The 22,114-nt window shown below is 48.5% G+C and overlaps 1 protein-coding gene across 4 annotated transcripts in view; it reads right to left on the bottom strand.

Annotated features, from left to right (window-relative positions):
* The window catches only part of GRIK3 (glutamate ionotropic receptor kainate type subunit 3), a 127,884-nt gene that overhangs the window by 14,353 nt on the left and 91,417 nt on the right, over window positions 1-22,114 (bottom strand). For all 4 annotated transcript variants that reach the window (XM_063177674.1, XM_063177673.1, XM_063177676.1 and 1 more), the window contains 5 exons: window positions 21,910-22,023; window positions 19,194-19,397; window positions 8,995-9,218; window positions 2,920-3,038; window positions 494-711 (listed from right to left, as the gene is read on the bottom strand). In XM_063177674.1, the coding sequence (XP_063033744.1) occupies window positions 494-711; window positions 2,920-3,038; window positions 8,995-9,218; window positions 19,194-19,397; window positions 21,910-22,023 (879 nt within the window). The remainder of the gene's footprint in view (window positions 1-493; window positions 712-2,919; window positions 3,039-8,994; window positions 9,219-19,193; window positions 19,398-21,909; window positions 22,024-22,114) is intronic.

The following is a 22,114-nucleotide window of genomic DNA, read 5'->3' as shown; positions in this document are numbered from 1 at the left end:
GGTCAGGGAGGGCACTTTGCAACATCTGTCCAGCTGTGGGTTTCATTTGGGCTCTCCTCTGTCCCTGAAGGCTGGCTGGCTCAGCCTGGGGGCTCCATGGGGCAAGGAAGGAGCTGGATGGGTCAGATGTGGAAATTGGGAAAATGCCTTAAGGAATGTAAGATTTTTCTGCAGGGCTTTAATACAAGCTTCCCTTTGGCACATGCTGCATTTTAGGGTGTCCGAGCCAATATTGGGTAGAGCCTGCAAAAGTGTAAAATCAGTTTAATTTAGTATAAATTAAACTGTGGCTTCAGTTAACAACAGGGAGAGGGATTTAGCCTTGGTGGGACTCAGGTGAGTGTCAGTCTCAGTCTGGGCAAGATGTGAGACTGAAAGAAGCAGCAAGAAGGAGCAGCAGGGGCGGCTTGGGAGGATTTCTGTCTTTGGATCTTTGTCCTGGCTCCCGTTGGCATCTCTGCCTGGAAGGCAGAAAGCCTCTGCCTGGTCTCACCTTGAAGAAGGTCATGGTAGCTCCATCCTTCACTGCTCCATACTCTATTTTTGTCTGCTTTGCCAAGTCATCTGCCGAGTCGATGGGGGACTCCATCCTCTCCACGGTCAGGAAGGCGGCGAGGTTGGCCGTGTAGGACGAGATGATAATGAGGGTGAAGAACCACCATATGCCACCAATGATCCGTGTAGACAGGGCTTTGGGCATCAGCTCCGAGCCTGGGGGGGACAGGGGAAGGAGGACAGAGGAAATAGAGGGAAAAAACCTATTTTATATATCCATATGTACGTTTTACATACATGCATACACACACACACACACACACACACACACACATATATATATATGTATATACGCTCAGATTTCACTGTCAAAACTGTTACAGCCACACAATTAAAGCCAACTGGTTTTGAGGCAAATTATCCAGACATCTTACATGCAAGGACATCAGTAGACAGGGCTTTGGGCATCAGCTCTAAGCCTGGGACAGGAGAAGGAGGGCAGAGGAAATAAAGAGGAAAACCCCATCTTATGTATCTATATGTATATTTCATATACATATATATATATGGTCAGGTTTCACTGTCAAAACTGTTACAGACACACAATTAAAGCCAACTGGTTTTGAGGCAAATTATCCAGACATCTTACATGCGAGGACATCAGTGGGGTTTTTGTAGCATTTGCAGAAAAACCCTCTTCCTTGATTACTGACCTTGGGTACAGTGCCCAATTTACAGGAAACATCCAAACTGAAGTAATTAACTGGGCTGCTTTTATGAGATTTAAATAGCAAGCTATTTATGAACTTTTATGAGTGTTTTGTTCTGCCATTTAAAAAGGGCTTTGCTTTTATACAGATTATTTTCAAAAGACTCACTCTGGGGAGTGTGTTCAAATACACAAGGTTTTAAAAAAATCAAACACCAAGAGAAAGGCACTATCAGGGTCCAGGGCTTTGAATGCCAGTCAGAAATGGGGAAGCAGGAGATGTTACAGCATAAAAGGTGTAGTGGGTCTGGAATGACTTTTATTGAGCAGACATGAAGGGCTAAATGGGTTGTGCTATTTTTGTAATCACCCAAAACACCTTTTAAAGCCAGGCAAGAGCTTTGGGTTTGAAACAGCTGTGCTCAGAGGATTTATCAGCCTGGAAAGTGCAACAAAGATTGGGCTTTGCAAAGCAATTTTAGGCAGTGTGGCATCAAAGCAGAGCATGGGGTGTAGTTTTCCTCCCTTCAGAGTGCAGCAAGGAGACACCAGGAAGAGGAGGAGTCCTGGATATTGAGGGTGCTTTGGTTCTCCTCAAGATCCTTCTTCTTCCCTCTTCCATCTCCGGCCCTTTGATGCATTGGATGCTGTGACATCAGTCTGGCTTTGAAATATTTTTCTTCTCAGATGCAGAATTGAGTTAAAAAGAATATAGCTCTTTTCATTTATCAGCATCTGATAAGAGGGATGATTCATGCTGCTAAACCGCCTTGCTGGGAACTGTCACTGTCCACGAGGGCAGCTGAGATCCAGGAGGAATCTCTATTACAGGCAGCAGTGGAGCTCAGAGCAGCTCTGTGCCTGCCACTGAGCCAAGGCTGTGCTTCTTTTGCTCTCTGGATGTAACCACTGATACATGGTAAATTAAAGTGTGACAAATGTTTGACATTTTCCACTTATTTCTATTCCTGGATTTTCTGCAATTAGATCGCAGCTGAATTTCGTTCCTTATTCAGAGCGGCTCCCTGCTGCCTTCTGAACAGATCTATTCTGTTCGTTGCATCTCTCCATTCCATTCACACACACAGGGGTGTAATCCCATCCCTGCCCCATTTCTGGGGTCCCTGTGACCACTGGAAGCTCTCCTGGGGGGCTGATGGGCACAGGCTCCAGGGCAGCTCCTCCAGGCTGGGGGAGCTTCAGGGCATCTCACACTGCTCAGAGTGACCAGGGGAAGGGAAAAATGGGGATGGAGCAGAGGGCAAGGGACCCTGTCTGCTGGAAAAGTTGATTTAGAACAGACAGAGAGCCAGGTCAGAGATCCTCAAACTGAACAACACTTCCACAGCTGTGTTCCCCCACACAATGATGTCATCAATATACTGTAGGTGTTCTGGAGCCTCACCCTTTTCTAGTGCCCCACGTTGGGCGCCAAATTTGTCCTAGTTTAGGGCAAATTTGTGAGAGAATCTCCAAAGGGGGGCCTCTCCAAAAAACAAACACACATGGCCCCTCCCCACAACTGTTCGGGAAGAAATGGTTGGAATTAACTGAAATAGGAATTTGCAGTCTGTGGGATGTGGGGGAATGAAGCAGCTGAGGGAGACGAAGGCAGTACTCCTCCTTGGAGCTGCAGGGGCCAGGAGGTGCTGGGAGGCTGCATCCAAAACAAATTTTGAATTAAGAAAGCCCTAAGATCAGGGGAGTGGCCTTACCTTGCTGCATCAGTGCTCCCATCCCAAACCAGAAGCTGTTCAGGAGGGTGAAGTTGTTCTCCACGATGTCTGAGCCTGGGTTGCAGGGGTGGGCATCATACCACTCATATGGGCTGAACCTGCAGCACAGAGGGAAACAGAGCTCCTGATGGTGCCTTGAGGGGCTCCTAGGACAGAGACTAGTCAGGATTAAGAGAATAAAGTGGGGATTTATTAAAAGCCTTCAACAGATGCACCCTGGCCAGCCAAAGCCTTCTGAGGCTACACCCAAGATGGTCACGAGTTTTTCATTCAGTTATGAGTTTGGTCCATTTGCATAGCAGGGGTTAATCCTTAATTACAGCTACAAGTAATGAAGTCCATTACCCCCAGTTTGCTCCTCACATTTCACTTTAGCTTATACTTTTCAGGGCCTGAGGGTGTAGGGTGAGGATTGGATTTCAGGCCTAAAGTGATTGTTTTATCTGACCAGAATGAGAAGATAGTTAACCAACACTTCTATATGTAATGCAGCATAGGATTTGAAAAATATAAAGGCTAAAGTCTTAAGGCATCAGTTAGTTGGGATGTGGCAGGACAAGACCCTAAAGAAGCTGGAAAAAAGGAGTCTCAATGCCTCTAGTGTGCAGGGGCTGCCGACCTGGTGCACAGCTTTGTAGAGAAAAAGGCAAATTCAACCCAAGCCACCCACAGAGCTGTAAATCTGTGTCCTGCATTTTGGAGAGCAGAGACCTGGGGAGCCAAGTCCTCCTAAAGTGTCTCAGGTGGCTTCCCCAGAGCCTTTGGTCACTTTGGATCATCTTTTCAATACTATGTCCTACAACAGCACCCGGAGCATGTGATGGTGGGATGGGATGGGATGGGATGGGATGGGATGGGATGGGATGGGATGGGATGGGATGGGATGGGATGGGATGGGATGGGATGGGATGGGATAGAGTCCCACATAACCTCTTGTATGTAACAGTATGTAACAGAAAACGTGGGGGAAAATGACATTTTGGTTGATTAAGGAGAAGCCTCAGTCATTCTGCAGCAACAGTGGGGACAAACTGGTATTTCAGGGGATTGTCTCACCAATGCACATGGGAATAGGATGGGATTTTGGTCACTGAGAAGCAAATCCTTCCACCATTCTGACATGCAGGAGTTTGGCCCAGTCAGGGCACTAGAAGAACACTGGAATGTGGTGGCAGTTTGCTGTGGACAAACTTAATCCCTGTGGGGATGAATTTCCATGGATAGCCCTGAAGTTCTTGAGCAAGACTGAGGGAATTTCCAAGGAATAGCTCTGCAAATTCTGCCCAAGACTGGCAGGAAAACACTGCTGGGAATGAGCTCATTTAGCCAGGATCTGGGGAGGATGCTAAACAGGAGAGATGTTAATATTTTTAGAGCTGTTTATTTACATTTTCTGAGAGTCCCAAATTTTGCAGAGATTAAATTAAAAACATAATTGGTATAATTGCTTTTGAACCAGGCATTAATTATCATCTCTGCTTCCTTCTGGAATCCCTGGAGATTCACAACAGCCCCTTCTCAGAGCCCAGCCCACAGCCTCTATCAGGAGATGCTTCCCTCTGTAATTCCCCACCAGATGTGCCACCACCCAAGGAGAGGGTTCGTGGCTCCATGCCAGGGTGGCCTCGCTCAGACAGTTGGAATTTTTTGGAGAAGGGCCCCAGATCCCTGCCAGGAACCTCCTGGCACTGAAACCTGCCCTGGGCACGTGGCAGTGCAGAGCTGTGGTCCTGGCAGTGCCAAGCATGGGAGGGATCTGGGGGAAAACCATCCCTGAGGATGAACAAAGCACAGCCCACAGCTCCTGTGGCTTTGGAAAACGTTACCCAGGGCACAGCTGTGCCACTTTTTGCTTCTGTTTTCCATCTCCAAGGTACAGTCCAATGAGCTCTCCTTTCCTCTCTGGTTTTTCTCACTTTCCTGCAGCAGTTCCCTGGGCTGGGTTTAGGGTGTGGAACCCCAGGTCCTGCTCAGGCTGCACCCTGGCATTGCTGCTCATTCATCCAGGTTGGGCTCTCCTTGCTGCTCACCCTCCTCTGCTCTCTAAATCAGAGGAAATCAGCAAGAACCAGGCTGAACTCAGACCTGGCTTTCCATGCTGCTTATTCCTTGGAACTTGCTATAGATACACACCAGAGGAGGATAAAGGATGGTGTCTTGGTCCTTTCTGTCAGATAAAGCCAGAGTTCAGGAATTAGATTAAAACTTTCTTGGGCTGCCAATGAAAGACTATGAAAAAAAAGAAAGGGAATGGGTGAGATCAATGAGCCTGGCAAGATGACACGCTGGAGAACTTCAAGGCCTGAGCAAAAACCTACTGGTGCAGCTCAAATGACAGAGAAATATTCAGAAATCTGCAAAGCAGCCACAGCCTCCAGAGCAGAGAAACCATTAGTGGAAGCAAGAGGTAACGAAGGAAGGAGGGAGAGGAGCTCATTGACCCCAGAGCTCAAATCAATTGGGGAATTCAGGATCCTCTGTGGCTGGCTTCCCTCATCCTCACATGCACTCTGGGCTCTGAGAAATATTTCATCAAAACCTAGCATCATTCTCCTGCCTCTTTCAGCTTTTTGGGCGGGAAATTGAAGCATTTGGAAGAAATTTGAAAGATCTAACACAAAATACTTTTGAGTCTAAATTGTGTCTCCAGAGAAATTTTCAATGGACGACCCAGACTATTGTATTTGCAGGGAATGCCTTGATGAAGGCAGGAATGATGCATCTGACTCCATGAAGAGCTAATTTTATTTTTTGACTCCAGAAGGCTAATTTATTTTTAATTTTATAATATAGCATTATAATAATATAATATAACATAGTATTCTAAAATATTATTTTAGAATACTATATTATATTAGAGAATACTATACTATACTATACTGAAGAATACAGAAAAGATACTGAATGCTAAAAAGATAATAATGGAAACTCGTGACACTTTCCAGAGTCCCAACACAGCTTGGCACTGATTGGCCAAGGAGCGAAAACAACTCACAGCAGAATCCAATGAAACAATCACCTGTGGGTAAACACTCTCCAAACACATTCCACATGAGCAAAACACAGGAGAAGCAAATGAGATAAGAATTGTTTTCCTTTTTAAACACATTCCACACAGGGGCACAACACAGGAGAAGCAAATGAGATAAGAGTTGTTTTCCTTTTCTCTGAGGCTTCTCAGCCTCCCAGGAGGAAAATCCTGGGTGAAAGGATTTTTTCGGAGAATGTAAATGCCACACCAGACCTCAATGCAACAATTAGGATGAAGATTAAACCCACCCTGCCATGCAGCCAAAGGGGTTTGGTGTAATTTGGAGGCTGTGTGAGCCCAAGGACTGGCACCAGAACCTCCAGACACAGCATCCCATGGAGCCGTGGGGACAAATCAGTGTTGGTGGCTCTCTGGGGGCTGGGAGCTCCATCGATAGTGAAGAAAGGCTGATTAAAATGACATATGAACCAAATCCATCCTTTGCCTGCCTCTAAATAGTTCCTGAGTCTGTTTTAAGTGGCATTGACCTATGGTTATGGCATGAGCAGAGGGCTCTGGTGCCTAGTTCAGAAGAGTCATGTTTCTGAATTAAGGCTTTTCTATTTTGATTGTGGTTTTCTGCTGAGAATTGGATTTCAGAGGCCTTGCTGGGGTCAAAAGCAGATATTGTTTCCATTACTTCTGAATGCAATAAATATTTTCCCTGTGAAATCTCTTGCCTTCCATCTCTATGTGTTAAAAGACCATTCCAGCAGAATTTTAATTACCCTGAATACTTGGTGTTATTTGAAAAATAGGATGACAGAAGAAATGTCAGGAGCAAAATGTGAAAAAGGAACTGCAATTGCAATATTTTATGTGTTGAATTTAGTTCAAAAAAATAGCCTGATAGGGAAAAATTGTTCTACAACATCATAATTGGTGTGATGGAGTGAGATGCTGAGGTTCATGTCAGAATAAAACCTGAGACAAAGCCACAGTTCTTATGGTTTTCAGCCAAAAGCCAGGCAGTGCTGCCATGCTTGGACAGACATCCCTGTTTGTGCGAAGTGGTGACTGGGGGCTTTCACATCAGGGCCTGCCCAGCATTTCCTTCAGCCTTTCTGCAGCATTTCACATGCAGATACGATTTGCACATTTAACATGCTTTAAAACTGGAATCTGGACAATCTGGGCTGGATTTGGTCATTATGAGCTGGGAAATATAAGCTCCAAAATGTAAAATTGTGTTTGGATTGTCCCTGCAGGCCACGGGAGCAGGCTGTGCCATTGAAGCCCACTCAGCTGTGCCCTGCCTGGATGGCAGGGACAGACAGACAAGGGCTGTCTGTCAGCCACCACAGGATTTTCCTTCTCATGGTTACCTTGCACATCCCCAGAGCAGAGTCCTGTGATGCTGAGAGCCCCTGGTTATCCCTGACAGGTTGGGTGGGGAGGGAAGGCAAAGAGAAGGCAGGAGGGTGATTGCAGGATCTGGATCAGGGAGGGCCCTCCATGTCCTCTGAGAGGAAAACTGTGGATGCTGACAGTCTGGTCAGGGAGAAAGTCAGATAAACTTGCCCAGGCATTGCTCTGAGGGAGCTTTGAGAGCGCTCAGAGAAAGAATTAAAATAATCTTTAATCTTTGCAGCTGGTTTTGAACTTGTTTTTTGCTTGTAAGATGTGTACAAGAAGGGTGTTCCTAATTTGCCAGTGATGTGAGGGGTGTTGATTGAGGACCAATCAGGTCCAGCTTTCTCATAACAGTCTATAAAATAATGTGAAATCTAATAAACTTCTGAGAGGACCTTGAAATCTGTGTTGCTTCATTAAGCTGTCCCTAATACAAAAGTGACAGAAAACAAATGTCCAGCTCTGTCTCTGTGCAGAGGAGGGGCCAGAGGATGTACCTGCCTCACCATGCATGTTTAACATCCTTTGAAAGTGGGATCTGGACAATGTGGGCTGGATCTGGCCATTATGAGCTGGAAAAAACAAGCTCCTAATGTGAGCCCTGCAGGTGGTCACAGCACTCGTGCCCAGCTCACTCTGCTGTTCTGTGTAATTAGGATATGACAGAATGAATGCAGGAAATGTGCTCTAAATGCCCCCCTGGACTGAGGGATGCTGAAAATTGTAGATTTGTTGTACCATCAGGGTTAATGGAGTCTTCTTGCTCCAGCTCTGTGTCTGATTTTTCCTGTGACTCTCTAATGCCAGTGGATGAGGGGGAAATGTTTCTGATGGATGCTCCCAGGGAGGTGCAGCACAGCAGGCCTTGGGGAAAAGGGTCTGCGTGGACCCCCAGACCAAAACAGGGAGGGTTCTGAAATCCCCACAGGTATAAATTCAACTGGAAATAATGAGAAATGAGCATGAAACTGCAGAGTGGGCTGAGGACTCTTTCCTGGACGAGATGTTTATGCAAAATATCCCATTGAGGGCTGTGTGTGGTCATGGAGGGCACCTGCCTGCAGGAGGGGTAAAGTGCTTTGTTTTGATTTGAAAAGGTGGGATCATGGATTGAGAGCAGCCCTGGACTGTGTCTCATCAAAGGCCCTGTGGAATTAACAAGACATGCAAATGTATGCAAATTGTGCCTTTAAACATAGAGGATTTAAACATGCTAATTAGATGCATATTAATTTTGTAAACAGACACAATGTCTGATCCCTAGCAAAGGCATCTCCGTTCTTTTGGTAGAGGGAAGGGTCTGTGTGAGCTTTACAGAGACAGAAGTGGGAAATGGTGGGGGAGATGGGAGCACAGGTCCCAGCAGAGGCTGGGAAAGGTGTGAGCAGAGAGCATGAATGGACAATGATACAGAAACACATCTCTTCATACACCAGGAGGTGCTGACAGAAAAGCTGTAAAACGCCTGAAATCTTAAAATTCTTCCATGTTGTGAGTGTGTGAAAATGAGCAGCCAGCCCATGGTGATGGACCAGGGGGCATCTCAGGGGTGACAAGGGTTTTCATCAGAAAATGCCAATTCTTATCTCCAGATTCTCAGTTATCTGGGAGACATGGCCTGTGGGCCAGGACAGCTCTTGATGCCGCAGCTGCCAGCAGGGAGCCCTTACCTGGCTATGACAAAGAGCACACAGCTGACGCCCAGGTAGGCCAGCAGGATGTACATCCAGATGTCAGGAGAGAGAGGGTTGAGGAAGGAGAACACGCTGGGGTTGGTCCCGTTGGGCTTCCTGTAGAGGATGCTGACCCCCAGGGTCATGAAGGGCTTGGAGAAGTCGATGGCTTTCTCCCGGACGTGAGTGATGGTCAGAGGAGCCACGGCCAGGTCAGCTTTCTGCAAAGGGAGGGGGAAAACAGGCAGGGAGAAAGGAGGAGTCACAAACCGAGGTGTTTCCATCCCCTTGGAGACACCACAGCTCTCACACAGCAGAAACAGGCCAAGAACCCCCAAAGTGCAGCCCTGGGGTTCCTCCCTGCTGTTGCACATGTGGTACACGTTTGGTGTGAAATACAGATGTTGGAGGTACAGTGCTGTGAAGTACAGATGTTGGGGCCCAGTGTTTGCTGTGAAATACAGATGTTGGGGGTACAATGTTCACTATAAAACACAGATTGTGAGGGTAACAGTGTTTGCTGTGAAACACAGATGTTGGGGGTACAATGTTCAATGTAAAATACAGATGTTGGGATACAATATTCACTGTAAAATACAGATGTTGGGGTACAGTGTTCATTGTAAAGTACAGACCAACCAAATGGATTTGGTCCAACCAAATTTCAGCTGAGCATATTCTTTATCCTGACAGCTTGTATGAATTGTGTTTGTTTCCATTATTTCTAATTATTTACTAATTTGTGTGTTAATTCAATGAGCAGCCACATTCACCCTCTTTCTGTTGGTTAAGAGCTGCATTCATTCCTCTCACTAAACATTCATCCAGGTTCTTAAAAGCCACAAGTAAACACATCCAAGGTTTCCTCAATATCACCCTCCTTGCCTGAGCTTTGCAAATCATTCTTTGGGATTGTGAACTTCCAAAGAAACACAGACACATAAATTACAGCTCTGAAGTTGAGCAGAACCTCCCCCCATGCCAGGAGCCCGGGCGAGATTTATTTAACATCTGGTTCTGAAAATTAAAATTCTAAATTACCCATGGGTGATAATTACCTTGAGATACAGTAGATTTGTCATTATTCATGGACTTTAAATCAATACTGGCTGGAACATACTTTGCTTCAGCAGGAACTGTAGGAACCAGAGCAGATCCCTGGGCTGTGCTGGAGGTAAAGGTTGTACTAGAGGTTTCATTTGACCTTTCCAATCTGTGATCAAGTCAGTGCAATATTTATAAATAAAGGAATTTGGGCCTTTTACTGTAGGAGGAATCTCTACATGAGCTTTTGTCCATTTACACATGTGTGTGTAAGGGACCCCTCCTATAAGTGCAGCCTTAGAGCTCCTGAACAGAGGCCTTCAGGAATGATGTAACAAGGGCAAAAATGATGTGGTTTTGTTCTAACATGGCTCTCCAGCTGCTCTCCGGTTTCCTTTCCTTCTCACTTTACAGATGGAAATTCATTTTTACGTCAGAGCTCATTTCAGTCACTGCCATTTGTCAAAACCTGTGGAAAATGGGAACAACATTTTCCCAGTGAGCCCATTGTGCCAGCTGTGCTTGTGGTGACATGGACAGAAACTGAAGGGGGTTGGAGGTGGCATTGGTGTTCTGCATCCTGGGGACCATCCTGGCAGCTTTGGAGCTTGGCTGCTCCCACCACCTCACAGCACACCTGGAAATTTTGGCTTAGCGCTCCGCACAGTCACAAGGCAGAAATGGCGAAAGAAATGCAGCATTTTCCCTCCTCCATCACGTCTGTGTGGGTGTCCTGACTCACCAGGGAAAGGCAAAGAAGATGTGGAAGGGTTTGGCTATGGGTTTTTCTGAAGGAGGCAGCAAATGTTCTGTGGTCAGAGCTCACTGGCAATGGCCAGGCTGGGGGATCCTCAGCCAAATTTGTCAGAACAATGCAGTGAGCTAAAGAACAGCCTGGAGTTTGTGCTTTGCCACAGAAAATGGAGAGAGAGAGCTCTGCATGGATGCCCAGGGATCCAACTGCTTTTAGCACAGAAATAAAATTTTACTGTGTGTCTCCAGCAGCTCCTGTGATGTGCTCCCAGCCCTGTGTCCTTGCAGGGAATGTCACATTCAGGCAGGACCGAGCAGGGATTCTGGAGCCTGGGCTGGGGTGTGTTCTGAGCAATTAGAGGCAGCACAGGACTGCACTTCCACATCCTTTTTATCAATGCAGATTTTTCTGAAGGTGGCCTCTAATTAAGGCTTTGCTGACAGAGAGGATCTAAATCAAACCCACCAAGGGTGAAGCTTTGATTTGTATTGCTCTGACATTCCAAACTGGGCAGTCAATTACCAGACTCTGGCTGCTTCCTCTACTCAGCCCTGGCTCTTGTGCTGTTGCGCAGTCAGGTGGGTTTTATTAAAGATGAGGAATTAGAGCAAGTGCCAGTGGCTTAAAGACCCTTGTCCAGCAAAAGCACTTAAGCCTACACCTCTGTTTTACTGGAGCTCACACGTCTTCCAAGTCTTGTGCCTGTTCTTAAGTGTTGTGCTGAACTGAGGCCAAAAAGATGAATTCTGCCAAGGCACATCAAACACAGACACTTCTCCTACACACCTCCAAGGGTTTGGATCTCCTCATTCACCTAGTTCCAGCATTTCACTTGGCTGGAACAGCTGTGAGTTCACCACAGGGTGTTCAGCACAGGGATGATTGTATTTGCTGCAGAGACATTTGGTTTTCATCAGAAAATGCTAATTCTCATCTCCAAATTCTCACTTATCAGGGAGATGTGGCCTGTGGGTCAGAACACCTCTAGTGCAGCCATGGTCACTGTGGGAATCCTGCAGTGCCTGACCTCAGCCAGAGCCAAGCTGCAGGCAGTGGCTGGTCATGGCAGAGCCCACCAACAGCATAAGCACCAAGATAAATATTTATTCAGGAAAAGAAGCTGCCTCTGTGCTTATTTTGCCAATCTGCGTTAGGTATTTACATAAACTAATCATGTGTGTGTTGCCTGAGAGACAGAAATAGTGTGTGTGTGTGTTTTACTGATTTAATTGTTACTCAGGTCTGGCACTGTCATCCCTCGGTGTCTCTTGCCACTGCCAGCACTGGGGCTTCTGCCTTGGGCCCTGTATCTGCTCCCTACTCTCCTTGCTTGGTTGCTGTGTCCTGCTCCTGCTCCACTCTCAGGTTTCTGTGGTTGAGATGACCCCTGAGGTATCAGAAAGTCTATTTTTCCCAGCCCCATGACTAAAGAAGTCGAGATTCGTCGGTTCTGCTTTTCAAGGTTGTTTATTTTCTCTTATCTATGACATTCTCTCTCTGACCTGCTGAGGTCTGTCTGGCAGGTCAGTTTGTGGCACAGTCCCTGCCCTTGGGGTGGTGTTGGCTTTTTATACTAAGAACTACCTGTACTTTATTTACAATAATTTTCCAATATGATTCACCTATGTCAGACACTCTGTCTCTACTCTAAACCAACCCAGAAGTGCCACCATCACAGCAGAAGATGGAGGGCAATAAGAAGGAGAAGAAGGACAGGACATGCCGAGATTCCTCCACCTTGCCTCTTGAACCCCCCTTCTAAAAACCCCAAAATTCTACATTTTCACCCAGTGACAAATTAACTATCATTCTACTCAAACTCTTGTGGCTTCACACAAAGTTGATAGTTTTTTCCATGGCTAAAATGGAAGGCACGGGTGTTTGTGACTCCGTGCCAAGGTCTCTGAGCCCCCTGCCAGGGTCTGGAGTCACCCAGGGCAGCCAGAGGAATGTCCTGGGCTCTGACACTCCCTGTCCCAGGGTGTGCTGGGCTCACACCTGCCCAGCAGCAGAGCATGGCTCAGAAAGGAGGGGCTGCTGCTGCTGGGGCAGGTGTGGGGGTCTCTGAGAGCCCTGTGCCTGCCCAGGGGCAGGGATGCACTCTCAGGGGATGCTCAAGGAGAGCAGGGTCAGTGCTAAGTGACTCCAGCTCTTAATGGCTGCTATTGCAGTCTCAGTCCTAACCTAGACATCATTTTTGTCAATGGATTTATTCATATTGGGGTGAGTTAAGAACAGATGTTGGCAGGAAAACTCTGAGCTGAAGAGGAGGAATGAAGGCCATGAGGTCCTGTTGGGGCTTTTGTAATCTTCACTTTAAGGAAGAACTCCAGAGCTGGAACTGCCATTAATTGTACCTGAGGGATGTGAAGGATGGAGGATTCAGGTGAGAATGGCCCTGCTGTGAGAAACAAGTCCTGTCCTATGGATTCCTGGCAGGTGAACAAACCAGCAAGGGGCAGGGACACCTGAGAACCTGAACTCACAGAGAACCTGAACTCCCCATACACAGATCCTTCACCTGGATCTCTGAGCATGACCCAGTCATGAATCCACCCAGTAGTCATCTGAGCACAAAAGGAAAAGCTCTTCTGGTTTATTTCCATCCTGTGACCATGTTCACAGGAGTCTTAGGATGAGGGAAGAGATGAGGATCTGACTCCATGTTTCAGAAGGCTTGATTTATTATTTTATTATATATATTATATTAAAAGTGTACTAAAAGAATAGAAGAAAGGATTTCATCAGAAGGCCAGTTAAGAATAGAAAATGAAAGAATGATAACACAGGGTTGTGGCTCGGGCTCTCTGTCAGCTGGCTGGACTGTGATTGGCCATTAATTAGAAACAACCACATGAGACCAATCCCAGATGCACCTGTTGCATCCCGCAGCAGCAGATAATCAATGTTTACCTTTTGTTCCTGAGGCCTCCCAGCTTCTCAGGAAGAAAAATCTTAAGGAAAGGCTTTTTCATAAAAGATGTCTGTGACACCATCCTGTCCCTAACACTGAGGTCCTGCAGTGTCTAAAAGGTGGAGGACACATCCAATTGAATTATTTGCTCCATATCTCTGGCCCAAATGAAGCCCCAGTTCATGACAAGTGAGATAAAACATCCACCAGTGCAGGAGCATTAATGGGGAGCTGGCAGTGTGGTGCCATATGTATTTCTGCCAGAATTTACTGTCAGAAAATGCCCACTTATTGTGGAATTGTTAAATCAACTGTCAAGAATAGTCCCTAAGGATGGATACTACAAGTCCTCCACAGTTGCCATTGGCAGGGATTTCCATCAGAAACCCCAGTATTTGCCACATCTCTTTTATTCCCACCTGAAGTTTCAGATTGAATGGCAATGTGATGTGCACTGTCGCAGCAGAAGACAAGTTTTATTTGTGAACAAGTTTGTGCAAAATGTCCAGAACAACTCATTCTGCTGGTTTTATGGGATTCTGCCCACAAACAATAGGGAAGATTTGCAGACATTGCTTTGCCAGACAACTGGAATTTATAAATCAGAACGGATGGGCCACGGTGTGCAGTGGAGCTTTGCTTGTATCAGTAATAATTTCTATGAATAAACATCAATAGCAGCTCACTGTTGCTGAAAGGAGGAGGTTTGGCAGTTGTCAGGCTCCCTGTTTGCTATGAATAAAGGGCTCAGGAACTTCTCTGCATCACCTGGGTTGCCCAGACCTCCCTGAATACCTGAGTTCAGCTCTCGTGGCCCTTCTGATCAAGGCTCCTCTGCAGGAATGGCCAGAGGGGTGACAATAAGCAGTGGGCTGAGGTTACTTCTCCAGGGAATGAACTGAACTCCTCAAAACAGGGACTTTTTGTGCTGGGGATGAGCAGCAGATGAAAGGCAGCAGGGCAGGGCTGTTGCACGAGGCTGCATGGTGCTGTTGTCTCTGGATCTGCTACTGGGGACCTGTCAGAGGCAGGGTCGTGCTGTGGCTGCTCTGATTGCTGTTGCTTTTCCTGTTTATGCTTAAGGCCAGACTAGAAACACAGGGATTTTACAAAGGATCATAGCCTGAGGCATCCCTGCCTGTGGCCAGGCACGTCTGGATCAGAGGGAGAGGAGGGGGAGGATTCGTGACTGCAGCCAGCTCACTGTGTAAACACCTGTCCCAGCACATTATTCACCTTTGGGGTGCCAACTTTTGGGCATTTACCCCTTTGGTGACAGCACCTTTGTCCCCAGACACTGCTGTCATGCACCTACCCAGCTCCTCTGATGCCATCTCCAGCTCAGGGTACAGGTGCCCCTTGCTTCTCCTCTCCAAATTTCAGCCTCAGCTGAGTTGGCTGATTCCTGGGATGCAGAATCTGCTGATTCCTGCTATTCAGAATCTGCTGCTCCCACAGCTCCCAGGCCCTCTGAGCAACAATAATCACCATTTTAGCCTCTCACCTCACCCCCTGCTCTGCCCAGGTCATTCAGGGAGCCCACACCAGTTCAGCCCACCTGTGTCACAGCAGCCCAGGGGGCTAAGGGGATTTTCAGCAATGCAATGGATTTCTGCACTGAATTAATCCTGACCTCACAAAATCCTGCCTGCTTAATGCTCCCACCTGAATAATTCCAATTTGTTTATGAGAAGGAGATGCTGAGCACAGAGGAAAACCAGCTCAGATACCAAACTCTGGATGTGGGCAGCCCTGTTTTCAGGGCTGAACAGAGAGGAAAACCAGCTGGACACAGAGGAAAACCAGCTCAGATACCAAACTCTGGATATGGGCAGCCCTGTTTTCATCACCACCACTCAATTTGAATGCTGTCTCTGACACTTTTCCTCCTGGGTGTGAAATAGGCTCAATCTGGCCTGTTGCAGTGTCCATGGGTTGTGCCTTTCCCCACACCAGGGGAAGATGCTGCTGAGGAAGGGCCCATCTGGCTGCAATTTCACTTCTGAAGGCTTTACATAAACACTGCTATAAAAAGCAATGGCATGCAGATAAAGGAGCTAATGGCTTCGTGTGGGGCCTGGGCAGTGTCCCTGCAGGCACAAGCTCAGCCATGCAGGACAGAGCACAGAGCTGCATCTCACAGCTAAGAACTCAACTTGCCTTGGAAGAGGATGTTTGGCCCTTTCCTGCTGCTGTGTGTTGATTTGCTTTTTAGATAGTTACCCAAGAAATGCTACCATGCAGGTTTGACCATGAATTTTGTGTTATTTAATGGCATTGCTCCTCAAACCTCCTTTTTGTCTATCTCAAGCAGCTGACCACAGCTTTGGGAATGACTAAAGCCTCCTGAGAGCCTTGTGGTGTCTTGCAGGACACTGGAAGTGACATGGTTTGGGCTGATTGACTGTCTGGCTTCTATTCGCTTGGGAGGGATTTGTTCCTTGTGAGCTCTGCAGTGCAGTGAGAGCTCCAGAGCCCAATCCCAGCACTGAGAGAGCTCCAGAGCCCATCCCAAGCTTTGAGAGAGCTCCAGAGGCTGCTCCCAGCACTGAGAGAGCTCCAGAGGCTGCTCCCAGCACTGAGAGAGCTCCAGAGGCTGCTCCCAGCACTGACAGAGCTCCAGAGAGCATTCCCAGCACTGAGAGAGCTCCAGAGGCTGCTCCCAGCACTGACAGAGCTCCAGAGAGCATTCCCAGCACTGAGAGAGCTCCAGAGGCTGCTCCCAGCACTGACAGAGCTCCAGAGAGCATTCCCAGCACTGAGAGAGCTCCAGAGGCTGCTCCCAGCACTGACAGAGCTCCAGAGGCTGCTCCCAGCACTGACAGAGCTCCAGATGCTGCTCCCAGCACTGAGAGAGCTCCAGAGGCTGCTCCCAGCACTGAGAGAGCTCCAGAGGCTGCTCCCAGCACTGAGAGAGTTCCAGAGGTTGCTCCCAGCACTGAAAGAGCTCCAGAGGCTGCTCCCAGCACTGAGAGAGCTCCCGAGGCTGCTCCCAGCAGCGGGGCCAGGCAGAGGAGCTGTGTCCCAAGGGGCTCTGCCCAGGGGCACAGCTGCCACTCGGTGTCAGCTCTGATCTGTGTCACTCACATCACTCGGAGCAGCAGAGCTTCCACTGGGACACTGCCACTCATCTAACTCGGCAGGGCTGTTGTGTAAGAGGCTCTAAAATCTGTGGTTTGAGCTGCACGGAGTTTTCCAGAAGGAAAAGCACCGAGGCAGGTTTGCAGAGCTCCCCCATGAGATGGAGTCCTGCTCCCCAGGGCTGTCCTTGCCTGCCCTTGCTGCTCTCCTGCTCCCTGGGCCAGGCCAGCCCAGGGCTGCAGTGCTTGTCACAAACTGATTAAGCATCACTCTGTCCCTATAAAGGGACATAATAATTATCATCTGCATTTTACAGATGGAGGAAGCAGTGCACAGAAGCAACTTGTCCAATGTCATTTAGGGCAGAGAGAGCAGATTGGAAGCCCAGCCCAGCTCCTGAGCCACTCATCAGTCCCAGCCAGTGCTTGACTCTCCACACACCACAGTGACTCACCCAGCAAACTCATTCTTCTCCCATGAATGGTAAGAGCATCACAGCTCTACAGGGGACTATTTTTGTGTCTTTGCTGCTTAGGCTGTGGATTCAGAATGTAGCCAGGACCTGGGGGTGGTCAAGGGCTGCCCCAATTGAGCAGGATGCTCAGGAGGAGAGCGCTCTGCACTGCCTGCGCTGCTGCCTGTTCTGCAGGGAGCAGCATTCTTTTTGTCCTCAGCTTTTCTTCCAGAGGCCTTCGCTGGGAATCAGATATTCATAAAAACACCAGCTTTCCTCACCTCCATAACTGGGCCCTTGGGATCACAGGATGTGCAGGAGGCAAGATATCTAATTAGCAAACTGAGCAAGCTCTGGCCGCGAGTGGCGGTTTCAGAGGCGGCGGCGCTTTGGCGGCTGCGGGAGCAAAGCTGCTGCTCCAACAGGTTCCCTGGGGCTTAAAGGGCTCCTGGAAGTGGCCATGGAAGGAGAAGCACAGCTGCTGTGTGGCAGAGGGAGCTCTGTGTCCCAGGAGAATTTAGTAAATAAGTTGCTCTTATAGAAAATAAAAAATGAAACCGTCCGGGGCACACCTGCTCCCGCAGTCTGGATGTCTTCTCTGGGCTGGGCTGTGTCTGGGACATGCCTGGGCTCCCCAGGCTGCATTGGTGCTGTGCCCTTGCCTGTGTTTGTCCTCGGGGGTGAGAGCAGCTCATGCTGCCAGCCCAGACACCTCATGTGCCCCTGGTCCAGGGGAAGCCTCTTCCCTGTCCGCACACCCAGCCTGATTCCCACTGTGGGACAGGCTGTGCCTGGAGCCACTGAGCCCATTTCTGTGCTGGGAAAACAGCCCTTTTCAGGAATTTCAAATTAATATTTGGAAGAGCCAGACACAGGGATATTCTGGCAAACAGTGTGACAAGGAGCCAAGCAGGGTCAGGAGCTCGCTGTGGGTATTCTGGGTCAGTGAGAAATTCACCTGTCCCACCCCAGAGAGCCAGCCCAGGGATGTTGGAAAGGATGAAAGTTTGACAAGAAAGCCTCACAGGTATGTGTGCTGGGCAGAAAGATTTTTAAATGTAGAATCTGAAGAAGGAATAGAAATGAAAGCAAGTTTTGATATAGAAGAAAAGAATTGCTGAGCCAGTCTTATTGGATCACCAAGGAAGCAAAGGGTGTGTTAGTTAGAAGGGGTTTTATGGCTTAGAGTAAGGGATAAACCCACCTCAAACAAGAGGATGCTTTTACCAAGCAGAAAGATAGCACAGGCAAACAAGCCTGCCAATGTTGCAAGTAAAAAAAGTCTCAGAATTTTCCACTGCAAGAAAACTGAAAACCAACTTCTAGCATAAACTGTAATGTACTGACTTTTAGTGACTGGAGAACAGTAACATGAATATGGTAATTACAGTAGTTATGGTAGGCTATAGATAAAAGTTAAGGTATAGATTGGTTCTGCTGTATTAAGATGCTCAGCAAAGAAAAGTATATAATGCATTGTAACCAAAAGAAAAGTATAGAATGCATTGTAACCAAAAGAAAAGTATAGAATGCATTTGTAACCTAAACTAAGGTCTCCAGGCCTGCCTGCAGCTGGAGCTGGCAGCTGTGGGCACAGGCTCTGTTGCTCACAACCCTGGACCGCTGTAACCTCTTGGATACAATAAACTGCATTTTGAGGAGCTGCATGGAGTCCCACATCTCTCTTTTAAGCTCTTACAGTGTTGCCCAATGTGAGGCACCATTAGTAAGAGCCTGAATGAGGGATGTGGGTCTCCAGGTCTACCTGCAGCTGGAGCTGACAGCTGTAGGCACAGGCTCTGTCACCCACTATTCTGGACTCCTGTAACATCTTGGGTGTAATAAACTGTATTTTGGAGAGCAGTCCTGCATCCCTCATTCAGGCTCTTACAGTGGCGGGCACAGCCTGGCACAGCCAACCCTCGTCAGCCACCCATGGGCTCACTCACGTGGTCGATGAGCTCCTTGATCATGCCATTCCACTGGCCCTTCTCATCCTGTGCCCCGTATTTGCCGTCCTCCACCAGGCGGATCTCGTAGGAGAAGCCCAGGATGATGGCCAGCTCCTTCAGGAGGTCGATGCAGTAACCCTCGAAGCGGTCGTTCCCAAACAGCGCCGTGTCAGATTTACGGAACATCACAAAGGGCTCCTCCTGCCCAGGGAAAGCAAAAAGTCCCAGTTCAGGGTCAGCTGGAGGCGAGGCCACCTCTGCAGGTCAGCCCGAGCTGCCAGGCACCGGCTCTCCAGGCAGGGCTGGCACTGTGACATGTTGGGAATAAATTAACTTTGCACAGCGCATCAGCTAATTAGCAACCTTGTTTACCCCACAAAATTTAATTTTGTCTCTTCTGAGCAGCCAACTGTTTTCCATTTGGTAGGATTTCAGGGAGAAAAATAACCATTTCATGCTCTGAAAATGAAGTGTTAGAAACAGCAAAAGAGGGGGAGGACAAACTCACCCCCGTGCCCTGCACACAGTACCTGCCATTCACCACAGGATTGTGGTGGAAATTCAGGGTTTGAGAGCTGTGCACGGCTGGGGCCACCCCAAAACCTCCCCACTCAGCTCACTCTGTGCTGGCACTGCCTGATGGACACTGCCCAGCTGCTGCCCAGGGAAACTTTGTGCTGTGTGCTGCTCTTCTGGCTGCCTGGGAGAGCTGGGGGTGTGTGACCTAGAGCAGGGCTCCAACACAGGGGACAGCTAAAGCACCTGTGGATCCCTCCCCTTGAGCAGGGGCTGGCAGGTGGAGTTGAAATGGACACACAGAGAAGTCCAGCATCCTTTGGTGCCTCTCAGGCTTGGGCAGCCACCGAGGACGAGCAACGTTGGGGAGCCTGAGGGAAAAACGTGTGGAGGACAGATGGAAATGGAAAAGGTGGTGGGCAGCAGGCAAGAGCTGGAAGGCAAGAGGAGGCTGAAGTACCTCCAGCGAGTCCCTGGCTCAAACTGGGGGTGTCTGCAGGTCTCCTGTCCTTGCTGTGGGGTGGCCAGAGAGGGAGGGTGAGGTAGGACTGCGCTTTGTGCTGGCAAACACCCTCTGTGATTTTACCCAGGCATGGGGGGGCTTGAAGAGGCGGGAGGGCAGGTCTGGAGCCTTCATTAGAGCACTCACAGTGCCTGGTTTGGTGGGGTGCTCTGAGGAGGGGGCTCAGATGGTGCTTGTCTTTGCCCACCTGCCAGCCCCAGCTCTGCCCTGGGGCTCTGTGCTCCCATGGAAGGGCAGAGGGTGCTCCTTTGACCCAGCAGCAGGGTCAGGAGGGGACGTGGCAGCACACAGAGCCCCATTTGCAGAGTTCTAAAGCCCAGCTGATCACATCACGCCCATGGAGTTTAGCTTGGCACGCGCAACTCGGCTCAATCCTGCACTCCCCCTCCGCCTCCTCGGCTTTCTGCTCTGGAATTAGTGCTTTGTTTGTGAATCAGCTGAATCTATGGATCTCGATATAAATCCATGGCTCCAGAGCAGCCATAAAGCACTATTAATTTTGGGAAGCGCTGTAGGGATTACATACATATTTAACAGCCGAAGCACTGAACATTAGGACGTCGCTCGCTTCAGTAATGTATCTCCAGGTCTCAAACATTTCCTAGGGGGTAATTCTGAACTCTGTGAACCACTTATTCACGGACTATTTCACAATTTATTACTGAAAATAGCCAGACATCCAATTCACAAGCTCTCTCAGTTTGCTAATCGATTTCTCAGTGAAGGTGCCCTCAATTTCATAACTTCACAGTTCCCATATTGCTTGGGGAGAGCGGCACTGGCTGCTGGGGTAATATTTCTCTTCCAACAAGTCACTGCAATATGAGCAAAAGGGGAAAAAATAGCCTTTCATGCTTTTTCTTTTAAAGGCTCCTCCTATGGCTCTTCTCTCGTCATTTACAGCAGTGCAGAACTACAAAGGGGTGTTGCAAATGCAAATAACATCCAGGGCTCTATTTTATGTTTCAGACTCCGGCATACGCCGTGCAATCACTGCAGAACTCAGGTCTGAGCACACTCCCTCCTCCCCTGGGCACAGGGATCCAGGACAGCCCTGGTTCCAAGGTGGAAACCCCCTGGCACACGTGCAGGCCCATGGAGTGGCACAATTAATGGGGACTGATATCTCCCCGTGCCTTATGTAATTCCTACGTGCTCGCAGAGCTCGAGATGGAAATGTTGCCTGAAAAAAGCCTGTCAAAGGCAGATGGCTGACAGTCCCCTCCTGGCTCCATCATTTTGCATTATGCCACAGCCTTTGAAGTATGGTGGGAACCATGGCCTGGACCCAGACAATTCCACAGCCATGGAAATGTTTAATGGGAAAAAATGTCATGTGGTGGATGGGAAGTTCATCAGGAGGAGTGGCTGATTTGCAAGGAAAGCTGCTGCAGCATCTGTCTTTGGCTTATGTTCAGCTTCCACCCTGCTAACCCCTTGCTGAGGGATCCAAGACCTTTGGTTCCAGCCCTTCTGCCCTAGACCAGGTGTCCCCTGTCTCTGTTCCCCTCTGGGCACCTTGGTCCCATTCCTTTTATGATACAAATCCACACTATATCGAGTCCCATCCTTTTAAAAGGCACTGGGGTGCTGTGAGCTTTCAGAGCCATTGGGGATCCCTGGGTTATCCCTGGGGCTGTGGGGAAGGACAGTGACAGGCTGGCAGTCCCCTACCAGCACCGTGGTGACAATCAGGGATCTGTTGCTCAGCGAGTCCGTGACGTTGGGCCCTCGTCCTTTGGAGATTTCTGTGATGTTCAAACCATCTGAAGGGCTCCATGCTCCAACCTGAGAGGAAGCAAAGCAACACAGTGAACCCCCCATCTCCAATTCCTCAATCCCTACCTGCATTCTTTAATGTTCCCAGCATCCTACTGGC

The sequence above is a fragment of the Melospiza melodia genome, chromosome 27, assembly GCF_035770615.1.
Source record: "Melospiza melodia melodia isolate bMelMel2 chromosome 27, bMelMel2.pri, whole genome shotgun sequence".
NCBI lineage: Eukaryota > Metazoa > Chordata > Aves > Passeriformes > Passerellidae > Melospiza > Melospiza melodia.
Note: the sequence above shows the minus strand (reverse complement) of the source record. Positions and strands in the feature narration are given on the sequence as shown.